Raw genomic sequence first — 11,340 nt, forward strand, 5'->3', positions numbered from 1 at the left:
TGTGTGTGTGTGTGTGTGTGTGTGTGTGTGTGTGTGTGTGTGTGTGTGTTCCTTTCAGGCTCAGGTTTCAAAAGTCACACTACCCGGGTTCTCCTTTTGCTGGAGGAGTCCCATGCATCACACATTCATTCTGAGGTTATAGCTTTTAAATGACCTTTTCAGCACTCGTCTCTTTGCTCACTTTGATTTGCTCAGATAAGTTACAGCCACCTGGCCTTTTGTGTTAAAGAAAGGTGCATACAAAACTGACCTTTTGCTACTTAGTGGGAGAGGGAGCTTCATTGTATTGGAGATTAACTGCTGTTGCTGTTTTCTTGGTGATACACTATGTTACTTTATTTGAGGATTGTAGACATATTTCTTGTGCCTTTTGGTTTCACTCGGCTTCTTACTCCATGGGATTGCACATTCTGGGTAATAGAAAGTAAACCTTTGTTTTAAAAGATAATGAACCCGCTTTGTTTTGCTTCTGCTCCTGAGGATTTAAAGACACCATTTTGATCCCTCTTCACCTTGATCAACCTCCAGCCACCTTCCCAGCCGCACACTCTTGGCCATCGGCTTCTGAAGACTCCCTATGTCTTCCTGAAGCTCAAGCTTGCCTGGCCAGCTGCACCCTTGCTGCTAATTCTGAGAAATGTCCTTTCCTGGCTTCCTCTGTCCGGTTAGCCCAGGATTCCACTTGTGTTTCATGGCTTTGGTCTCAATATGTTGGGCAGCATGTCTGTTTCTGGAACAGTGGGTAAGGCCGTTGCAATGGACACATGCTGCTTCCGTGGCCCTGGTAGGGCTGCTGTGACATCATAGCCAGGTCACCAAAGTTGTCTCTTGTGGTGAATTGCTGGGTAGCAAGTTAGAACTTTAGATTTACGTGTTTGAAATAAACGCTCAACATTAAACCTCGTGCTTCGGGGTGCTTGCTACTGTGTCTAGGACTTGCCAAGTGCCTTGTCTTCTCCTGGGCCATCCATTTTCTATCTACAGCATTTCCTACTACTTTCCCTTTACCCTGCCATTTATGTTTTCCATCACATTTTTCTGTAACATTTGTTTTTTTAAGGCAAGTTGAATAGGCACAACTTGTATAAGAACAGCAAATATGATTTTAAGTACCAACAATTTTTTAAAATAGGCAGCATGCATTTTATTTTTACTTTACCAAAAAATAAAGGTCACAAATACTGTCTTTCAGTATTTTTATTATACTTCGTCCTGGTCCCCAGAATGGGTGGCCCTGTATGAGGCCACGCTGACTTTTAACCACTCTTCTCTATGTGTCACCCTTCTGTGTGATCTTTTCTCCTGAAATGAGACATCTTTGGCAGATTCTGTCAGTGACACAACCTATGTCAATAAAGATAGTATTTTAAAATCCACATTTTAATTTTGAAATTATATGAAGTAACCTTCAAAAGATGTCTGTAGGCTGATCCATGCCTGAGGGCCTGAGGGCCTGAGTTCAGTCTGCAGCTCTGAGAGAGAGAAGTGGAATGACGTGAGGTGTGAGGGGTGGGTGTGGCGGATGTGAGGGAGAGTAGTTTTGTTTGCTAAGATTCCTCTGGACCTTTTGTTGCTTCCGGCTCTGGAGTACATAAGCAGAGCAGGAAGCAGGATGCCATCTGCAGTGGCCCCGCCTCCACCTTCCCACAGGGGCCTCAGGAGAACATCTGTTCATTGGGAACATGGAAAAGTTGATGGACAGAATCAAGAATCACCTTCCACCTCAATTCTGCGAGCAGCAACTGGAACTGAAAGATCATATACAAAATGTCTAATTAATGGATAATTTTAGTAAAACCTTTTCATCAAATAAGTCCACATGTGAGTGCATTCACCCTCTAAGGAGAGACCTTTATTTCAGAAGAGAAAGGAACAAACTTTTGCTCTGAGCTTTAGTATAATCTTTCCAAGGTTGTCCTTCACAGTGCCACCTTGGCGAGAATGTCATCGGCTTCCTTCCTTAGTGAGACTGCTCCACAAGAAACAAGGCTTCTTTTTGCTAATGTGTGTAGATATCTTGTTGCTATACATGATATGAAGTTTTCTTTTATCATTAATGGACAAAATAAACAGTGCCGCCAAGCACAGAATAAACACACACACACACACACACACACACACACACACACACCACCTACATAGAACACCATCTACATACTTAAAGTTTTACATGGAAAATTAACCTCAGTACTAATGAAAATACAAATTACTTGATGAATGGTTCATACTTTGGCTTTGCTTATGAATGAAATCTGTACATGCACAGTGAAGGAACAGTAGAAGCTGGCTATGCTGGAATTTTAGATGATAAATTGGATTCTTTCAAAACCCATTCTTTCCTCGTCTATTTAAAAATATAATAAGAGATATTATCAAATTATGCAAATTCTATAGTGAATATGGTGACTTATAGAGATGCTGGTAAATTTCCGTTGCCAGTTTGACAGGATATGGAGTGTGGGTGAGGCGCTGTGTAGACTAGGTGGCCGTGGAGTGTCCTAGTTCCACGCGTGCCTGGGACGGATTTTCGAGGACAGCACTGTTGCCACGTGGACCCTCACCTGAGTGCCTGGGCTGCCATTGAGCTCCACTGTCCAGCCTCTGCTTCTTTACTAAAGATGCAACATGGCCCTTTCTGGAGTTCATGCTGCTGTTAAAAGCCCACCACCCTCTCATCACAGCCAGAGAAAAGAAGCTGAAATAGCAATTTTGGTAACACCAGCTATATGACCAGTGTTGTCCAAATGCCAACAAAAACTTCCGTTGACTAACATTCTTTGTCTTTATTTGGCACCCTAGCCTTTTTCCTTATATTGAAAATAGATTATTTTTTTCATACAGTACATTCTGATTACATTTCCCCCTCACTCTGCTTCTCCAAGTCCCTCCTCATCTCCCTATTCTTCTAATTCCACTCCTTCTCCATCTCTTACTAGAAATGAACAGGCTTCTAAGAGATAAAAACCAAACACAACAATAAAATATAATAGAATAAAGCAAAAACAAACAAAAAAACAAGACATCACCCTGAGGCTGCACAGAGCAACTCAGCAGAAGGAAAGGAGCCCAAGAACAGGCACAAGAGTCCAAGACCCCATTCTTTCTTACAGTTGGGAGTCGCATAGAAATACTAAGCTGAAGGCTGTGATGTATGTGCAGAGGGCCTGGTGCAGACTCATGTGGGTCCTGTGAGCCTCGTGTGAGTTTGTATGGCCAGCAGTGTTTGGTCTCAGTGTAGGTCCCTAGGCTGTCTATTCCCTGGTTCTTGGTTACTTGGCCCCCATGCAGGGTCAGGTGTGTGTTCCCTCTTGTGCAGAGGGCCTTGAGTCAAATCAGACACTGCTGGCCATCCCACAGTGCCCCCGTGTCCTAGCCTCCTACCTGGTTCACTTTCGTGTTGCCTGAGGTTGCACTAGCGTCCAGCTCCCGTCTCATGGACTGTTGTTCCTTCTCCAGTCCAGACACCTTCGTTCATCAGGATTTGCAAAGTGGAGAACAATATAAAACCTTTTTGATGACTTCCTTCTCATGTTTTCAAAAATCTTAGAACTATTAACACATCGGGATGAGTTCATGGCATCTCTCCCCTCATCTTGGTGGTGGAGCAGGAAGGTAGCTGAGTGATAGCATGAACCCTGGGGAGGACTTGAAACTCAGCTTCAGAACTTCTCGTTTGAAACAAACAAAATTCCTCCAGACACCATAATATGCCAAAAGGTGTGTCATGACTTTAAATGCTTACTCACAATTACAATCATTTTATTGTAACTCATCCTCACCCACATTTATAGGAAGCAAATTCAGATGTTTTAAATTATTTTCAAATTCATTGTCTGTTTAACAAATAGATTTGAATGCCAAAGAAGTGTTTGGGAGGGGATGAGAAATAGCGAAAAGGAGCTATGATGAATTAGTGCCACACTGATATAATAAGTATTTCACAGGAAAAGTGTGTCAAGCGTGGACATGATAAGACGGGTAACTGGGGAGCCTGAGCCTCACAGAAAGAGGTAGGAGCTCTGAGAACAGTGGCGGAAGAATCAGCTACAATTCTGCCTTTTATGTTTTATCTTTTTAAAGATTAATGTCCTAAAATTTATTATGGTCATATTGTGCCTTGCAGTATTGGAAAGGCAGTTAACGGAACTAGGGGGCGGGGGAGGTCACTCAGCATTTGAAGAAGCAGACTCCTCTTTATCCACATACACATCTGATGGAGTCAGTGTAGAAAGCTGTCAAATTTCGGTTTGAATTTTCATATCAATTTTTAATTTATGATGTATTTTACAGCAGCTATCCAATACTAAAGGAATTATTTTGGACAAAGCAATGATCCATAGACCATCTCTTTAATTTTTAAATGTTCTTATCAGCAACAGTTGTGGCAACATGATTATCCTCTACTGTGATGGGTTCGGTTTGTTTTGTGGTTTTTATTGTCCCACACTGAATAACTGGCAGTATCAGGGTCACGTATAAAGCAGACACATCTGTTGTGTGTATTCCCATAGCTGTACAAACTCTAAACTACCACACAAAACCAGGGTCACACATAATAAATTTTGAAACATCTTAAGAAAGTATTTTATATTTTCTCTTGGTTTTCTGGTTGTGTTTTTATTCATTCTTAGTCACAAATGGCAGAGAGCTGTTCCAAGTCTAGTCCAATAATGACATTTCCAACTGTCTCATAATGCAACATTTGGTGAAAGGCAGACTAGAGGAGCCAAATGTGCCACCAGTGCTGAGGAAAATGGGGCTGCAGTAATTAGTGTACCATCTTCAAATATGAAATTAGTGCTTCAAGTTCAGCACATTGATTGCACCCATCAACTGTCTCCAAGCACTCCCGGCCAGCCAGGCTCTGCTGAGCTGTCTGTGGGCTTCCTCTTCTGTCCCATCCTCACAACCTGAAGATGTTAGTCATCCTCATAGTAAGCAAAGGGAGGACAGGTTGTTTGAAAGGCTAACCAGTCTGGTCCTGGTCCAGTAGAGCATGAGCAGAGAGGCTGGGGTTGAGGCAGCCCATCATCCATGCTATAGAAAAGGGAAAAATTAGTCAGACCTAGCTCCTACTGTTGGTTTCAAATAGCTCTCACTGGAGAGAGCAGCTCGCAAATGGCCTGCTGGTGTCAGAGGCTGGGCTGCACGTCAGTCCTTGGACTCGCTCGTTCACAGCTTAAGTCGTCAGTGTAGTTGGTGTGTCTTCTTCATGGTGGGAAGATTCAGGAAGTAAGGCATCCGGGCATTGATTGGCAAGGACAGTTATTAAGGATAAAGTTTAGATCTAGAAATCAGTGGGAAAGATGGCTGCAGTGTCTTCTACTGCATGGCTTTACCCCATAGCAGAAAGTGTCATGAGAAAGCAGCTCTCTCTCCTCTGTATTAGCCGGAGCCTTGCCATGTCAGTGTAGTCCCTCACCAAGACGTTCAGCCCCACGCCACGGCAGGATAAACGCTCTCAGTGCTTTAAAAGAAATGACTCTGAAAGCTCAGACAACAGATCCAAGTCTTTAAAATGTTTCGCATCTTAGAAATACAATATTCAAAATTGAACAAATATCAGCAACAGATCTTTCCATGTTTGTGAATATCGGTGTCACCATGATACAGTCCACTTAAAGTGGCCAGAGATGGTGCACTCTGGGCACTTCCCCATGGCATCACAGTTTGTGGCAATGAATATTCATTTGCTGTATTTTGTAGACCCTTTGTTTAAGAGATCAGCAAAGACAGGTGAGGAAACAGGCCACTCATTGTTAAAATCTCTGTCCTAGAGGTGCCATTTATAAGCCAAGGGAGAGAGAGGAACGGAGGACATTATTACTCATAAATCCTCGAATGTTCTGTTCGCACATAAACTTGAATTTCCGTTTTCTCAAATTTTCTTGTGTGTTGCTGTTGAAAAAGTGGATCTCACAGCAGTATTCTTGGGGCACATGCACACAGCGGCATCCTTGATGCTCTGCCACAAACTTCTAAGTACATGCGGCCTCTGCCTTTGTGTGGCCTACTTAGAAACGGTAGTGCGTTCTGCGCCAGTGCCTCGCCACTCCAGAGAGGTGCAAACCGGGTTCTATTTGTTTGCTGCCATGTTTAATACACAATGGTGAAACTTTATTCAAGTAAGTGATTTCTGATTTCTGCACCTTTATTTATTATAAATTTATTATGTAAACAAAAACGTAAGTTAAGAAGTTAGACTCTTATTAATAGTTTCTTTGTTCCACATACTATTATCAGGTAGTTTGTCTCTTAATAAGATAGCAAAGCCTTAAATTCTGTTCGTGAGCCTCTTCGTGTATGCTACCACACCAATGCTGGATAATGAATTCCTTTCCTCATTGTGTTCCTTTCCTCATTTGCAAAGGGAATTTATGAATGATGCATCACAGGGCTTCAGCCATTTACAGAGACCGGTAGTTAACGTTTTCAACTAAAGCCTGAGAATCTTAAAGATCTCCATAAATAATGAAGCCATTCATTGTGCTCAAGGATTCTGCCTTCTTCAGTGATATGATTTTCTTCTCATTTGAAAGAGTAGTTAATTGCATTGCCAGTCCTCTTTAATATTTAATAATAATTTTATTAGCTGTATAGGATGAGGGGGAACAGGATCTGTGGTATCTAGTGCTGGTCATCAATTTTTTTTTTATCATGACTTAATGAATATTGTAATTACAAGGAAAGGCAGGAATATAAATCAGCTTAGTAGCTGGTTGGGACCTGCCAGCTTAGTGGTTTCAGCTGGCAAACCCAGACTAGGCACAAAGTCAGGGTGGAGCTGGGGAGGCCCTTGCGCAGCCCTCCTGCACCTTGCCAGTTGTCCCTCACTTAATGCTGGCACCGGCCCTGGGGAATCTGGAAAGCCACAGCTCCTGCTGGTTCCTTGGCAGCCGACAGGACCTTCACAACATACAGAACTTAGTCTTGGCTCATGTGTGTTCCTTGATCCCTTTTGATGTATTTTGGAATTTTTTTATTTCCTTAAACCTTTTTAAGATACTTTCCTTTCTGCTATGACAAATAAATGCCTATGTTATTGCCTTGCTCTGGCCACCGTCATGGTAGCCCTGAGCTTTACCAAGTGCTCCTGAGAACGTTTTAATAGGCCTGTGGCCGGAGGTCTGAAGAAAGCTTGTGTCTAGAACCGCACGTTTTGTGCCTCTGGAGGTCAAACCAGGGCTCGAGGAGAAGTTGATTTCTGCCGTTAGCTTTCTAGGTGTATGTGCATATGAAAGGGTTGCTGGGCTGTTGCCGTCACTTGTTTAGGAGTGAAACCAGGTATTGATATGTTTACTGTGCTTCTAAGCCGATTCTAAAGCAGAGCATTTCTGTCCCCCACAGCAACTGCTTCGAGAACGCCAGCAGATGGCCAGCCGGCCCTTCGCTTCTGTTGACGTGGCGCTGGAGGTGGGAGCCAAGCAGACGGACCTTCTTCGAGGGCCACTAGAGGTAGGACGCGGTGCTGGGGCCCGCGCTACTCGAGTATCTGTGTCACCTCTCTCATGTGCTTCTGCTGGACTGTTTGGAGTTCCAGGGCCCAGCCAACATGTGATGGCATTTCCAAGGCACACAGCCTTAACGTTATGCCATGAGCTGTAACAAATGTCGCTGGAGAGTCTGTGAGCCCAGACAGGAGTGCCAGGCTGCTCAGCTGGCAGCCGCCGCCTGGCAGAGAGGAGCTGAAGGACTCTAAGGTGTGGTTGTGATTAAAGAATCAGATGCCATTTTTCGTCCCCAGAGCCTCCCTGGCCCCCGCCTAACAGGTCACACCCATCTTTTTAGTCACCTTTTACTGCTCAAGGTGTGTGGGGAGGCGCTGCTCTGTAATCACACTGTTCAGCTTTCACACTTGCGCGTGAAATATACCAGACAGTCTCTTTGTGGGGCCAGATGGTTAGCTCTGCTCTGTGGCACGTGAAGGAAGCAGAGCAACACAAGAGAAAGCGCTGTGTGCAGTTGAGTGTCCTGTGGGAATCCACGGTAAAGTGAGATCCACCTCGAGAAGGGAAACTCTGGCCGCGAGGACGGTGACCGTCCGTGGCTTTGAGGCCTTCTTATTCAGCTGTGGCCTTATCCCTTTGCTCAGTGTGTGTGATTGGAGCATGAGAAACTCCAAACAGACGTTACTTTAGCTTCGTTTTTAGAAATGTCAGTGTGTAACCAAGTGTGTTATCACCGGATCTCCCCCTCCCAGGAAAGCAAGGAAGGCGTGCAAAAATAGACTCACCCTGAGACCTCGGTACGAATAGGTTTGATTTTTGTTCGGAGAATTTTTGTTATTGTGAAAACCCGAAGTATGCCTCATGAATAAAATAGAAAATGCTAGGACTGAAGTGTGTGTGTGAGAGAGAGAAAGAGACAGACAGACAGACGGACATCTGTGCTGCTTCTGGGTACTTAACATTTTCCCTGCTCTAGGTCACAGTTGCTATTAGATTAGAGCATTAGGAAATGTGAGTGCGTGTCTTCCAGGGCATGGAGAGGAGTTAGAAAGCAGGATTATAAATGAAATGTATAGCAAATGCTCAGCTTCATTTTAGTCCTTTGTTTCGAATTCATTCTGGTTTTTTTTTGTTTTGTTTTGTTTTGTTTTTAATAAGCAGAAAATGTAGACTAGTTCAGTCTAAATCTCTGTTCTCCCCAGTGTTATGTGTTCAAGTCATGGGAGGAGTAAGTGTAGATACGTGTAAGCGGTTGTGCGGAGGGGCCTGGAGCAGCGAGCGCGGGGCCAGCAGCGGTGGCATGTGCATGCTCTGAGGGGTCATGTCAGGCCGTGACGGTGCTCAGGGTTCTCCCGCCAGGTGCACGCGGGCTGATCACCTCATCCCCCGGGAGTTTTCCTCCAAAGTTTTCCTTTTCTCCACATTTTGATTTTCCTTTAAGTCTGCACTTTGTGTTTTAGACTGTGAAAAGAGTCTGTCTTTCCGTCACCTGTTCACCCGCGGCTGTGTTCTCAGCTGGGGCTCTCCTGCGAGGCCTCCACAGCCCGCTTCTTCCTTCTGCATCCCTGTCTCACTCCTGTTCTTGGTGCAACATGCTACTTGCTTTCTGTCCTAAAACTGTGTCTCCTCAGGTGTTCACACTGAAAACAAACAAACAAACAGGCCGTTGTCCCCAGGGCTGGCCCAGCGTGTGTGCGGAGCTGTGCACAGAGAGAAACCGTTAGCGTTTAAGCTTCACTTCCTCGCCTCTGAGTTCTGCATTGCCCTTCCCCATTTCTCACAGTGCCCCGCACTTACCGATGACCACAGAGGTGCATGTTCCCCTCGCACTTACACACCTACTAGCACGTCTTCCCCTAAGCTCATCTCAAGCAAAATTAGCACACTAGTTTCTGCAGCACCCGCTTCTGCACAGGTGTTACACTCAGCACAGGCTGAGACAGGCATGTGAGTGAGTTTCTTATCATGGCATTGAACAATAGCAAACAGAGTTTACTCTGTGTCCTCGGAAACTCACATGCACGCGAGTTTCTGTGCTTGCTGAGTCAGCAGTTGCGGTGCACAGCCGTAAATGCCCAGGACTTCCTTGGCCAGTGGGAAAGACTCTTCCTGTGTATCGCTTTCTGTTGAAAATCATTGAGTGTAAATGGAGCTTTCTGGCCCAGTCCCCCGATGTGTGCCTGCCTCTGTGGCCACGCACACTGTCTCAGTTATTGTAGCTCTGCAGTGTGTTTGTTGTCAAAAAGGGAAGTCCTCCAGCATGCCCACTGAGACTCTACCTTGGCTCTTCTTGCCCTTGAAATCCCATGTAAATTTTAGGATCAGGTTTCCGCTTTCTGCTGAGAAACATTGTAGCTCAGTGGATATTTTTAGAGCTTTAATTGCTTGTTTGCTCTTCCTGTGAAAAGTCAACATCCGATTTTGTCTCAGCATCTCAGGGCTAATTTCTTCCCTTGATATCTTCAGAAAATAAGAGGCAGAAGTAGAGTTTTGAAAAATATATTTTATTTCCTGTTTGCTCTGTACTTTATAATAAGTGCTACTAATTAGAAGTTCCTAACTGTGGTTTATTTATCATTATTGCAGAATACTGATTGCTGTTTCAATCCCTTTAAAAATATATACATATACATACATACACGTATGCATATATATGTAGATACATAGAGATATAGATAGCTATATAAATCTATAGCTAGATAGATATAGATAGATAGATCTATGTATGTATATCATAATTATATATACATATGTATATATATGTATATATGTATGCATATAGTATATCGTTTTGAAACCTGGGGTCATTCTGGAATCACATTAAATGTTTTGTATAAATCTGAAAGTCAAAATACTTTAAACTTCTTATCAGTTTTTCTTAAAGTTCAGTGTTAAAATCGAACACAGTGCCACAGGTCAGCTGGCTGTTAGTGTCATACAGAAATTATTCACTCTTCATAATGTGGTTCTGAACAATTGATTTATCTTAAGTGTGACTCCTATGTGCATTCTTGAGAGTCACACCTATGGTCACGTGAAAATGTAAGGTAGAGTAGGAGATGGTTATCTTTTACTACCTGCTGTCTGTGGGTAAGTGTGTACTGCCGCTCACCACGGCTCTGGGTAAGTGTGTGTGTACTGCCGCTCACCAGTTTTTTAGTTCTGTGGTGCACATGAGCTCACACATTTTATTAGTTATTTGAATACTGAATCTTTAATGGACTTTAACAGTGCAAAACCCTTGTGATTAAAAGACAAAATATATTCTATAAATAACCAAACTAAATTAATGACTAGTAAATTTGGATCGTAGATTTATGTATCAGGAAGATGAACACCTATCATTCAGATCTAATGAACGCATCTAGAATGTGAATTCACCTATCGACACAATCTGTTAGCTGATCCCACAGACAGTGGATTGTTTTCTGGTAGCTGTCTGATATACAGCATGTGTTTGTTACCTTTCTTCCATGTGTTAGCAAGTAATTGTGACTTGAGATATTTTAAAAATTCTCCTTCTTTGTATATCCAATGATGTCAGTGAAATGATGCCATAGGGCTTCTTTAAGTGAATCCAGTTTGGGAAAGCTGCTGTTCAGTAGATCCCCTAGTGAGCTGGGTCTGGGCAGCTCAACCCTTCCTGTGACCTTCTTTAGAAAACAAATGTTTATACTGATTTTATGGGGGGGTTGTGGAATGCTTCATCTGTGTCCAGCACTGTGCACATCGGGAACCACAAGGAACTGTGCCCATGAGCCCATGTTCTAGGAGGAAATGTGGCCGCAGGTGCTGCATACAGTGCTGAGGGAAAAAGCAGGACGCAGCAGGAGGAAGCAGGATGCAGCAGGAGGAAGCAGGATGCAGCAGGAGGAAGCAGGAGGAAGCAGGA

The 11,340-nt window shown here is 43.6% G+C and overlaps 1 protein-coding gene across 2 annotated transcripts in view; it reads left to right on the forward strand.

Moving 5' to 3' along the window:
• The window catches only part of Atrnl1 (attractin like 1), a 527,893-nt gene that overhangs the window by 320,627 nt on the left and 195,926 nt on the right, over window positions 1-11,340 (forward strand). For both annotated transcript variants that reach the window (XR_008722856.1, XM_055630013.1), the window contains exon 28: window positions 7,348-7,455. Coding sequence is in view for 1 of the 2 variants with exons in the window: in XM_055630013.1 (XP_055485988.1) it covers window positions 7,348-7,455 (108 nt within the window). In the remaining variant the exon portion in view is untranslated. The remainder of the gene's footprint in view (window positions 1-7,347; window positions 7,456-11,340) is intronic.

The sequence above is a fragment of the Psammomys obesus genome, unplaced genomic scaffold, assembly GCF_907164565.1.
Source record: "Psammomys obesus unplaced genomic scaffold, mPsaObe1.curated_primary_1811, whole genome shotgun sequence".
NCBI classification, from domain to species: domain Eukaryota; kingdom Metazoa; phylum Chordata; class Mammalia; order Rodentia; family Muridae; genus Psammomys; species Psammomys obesus.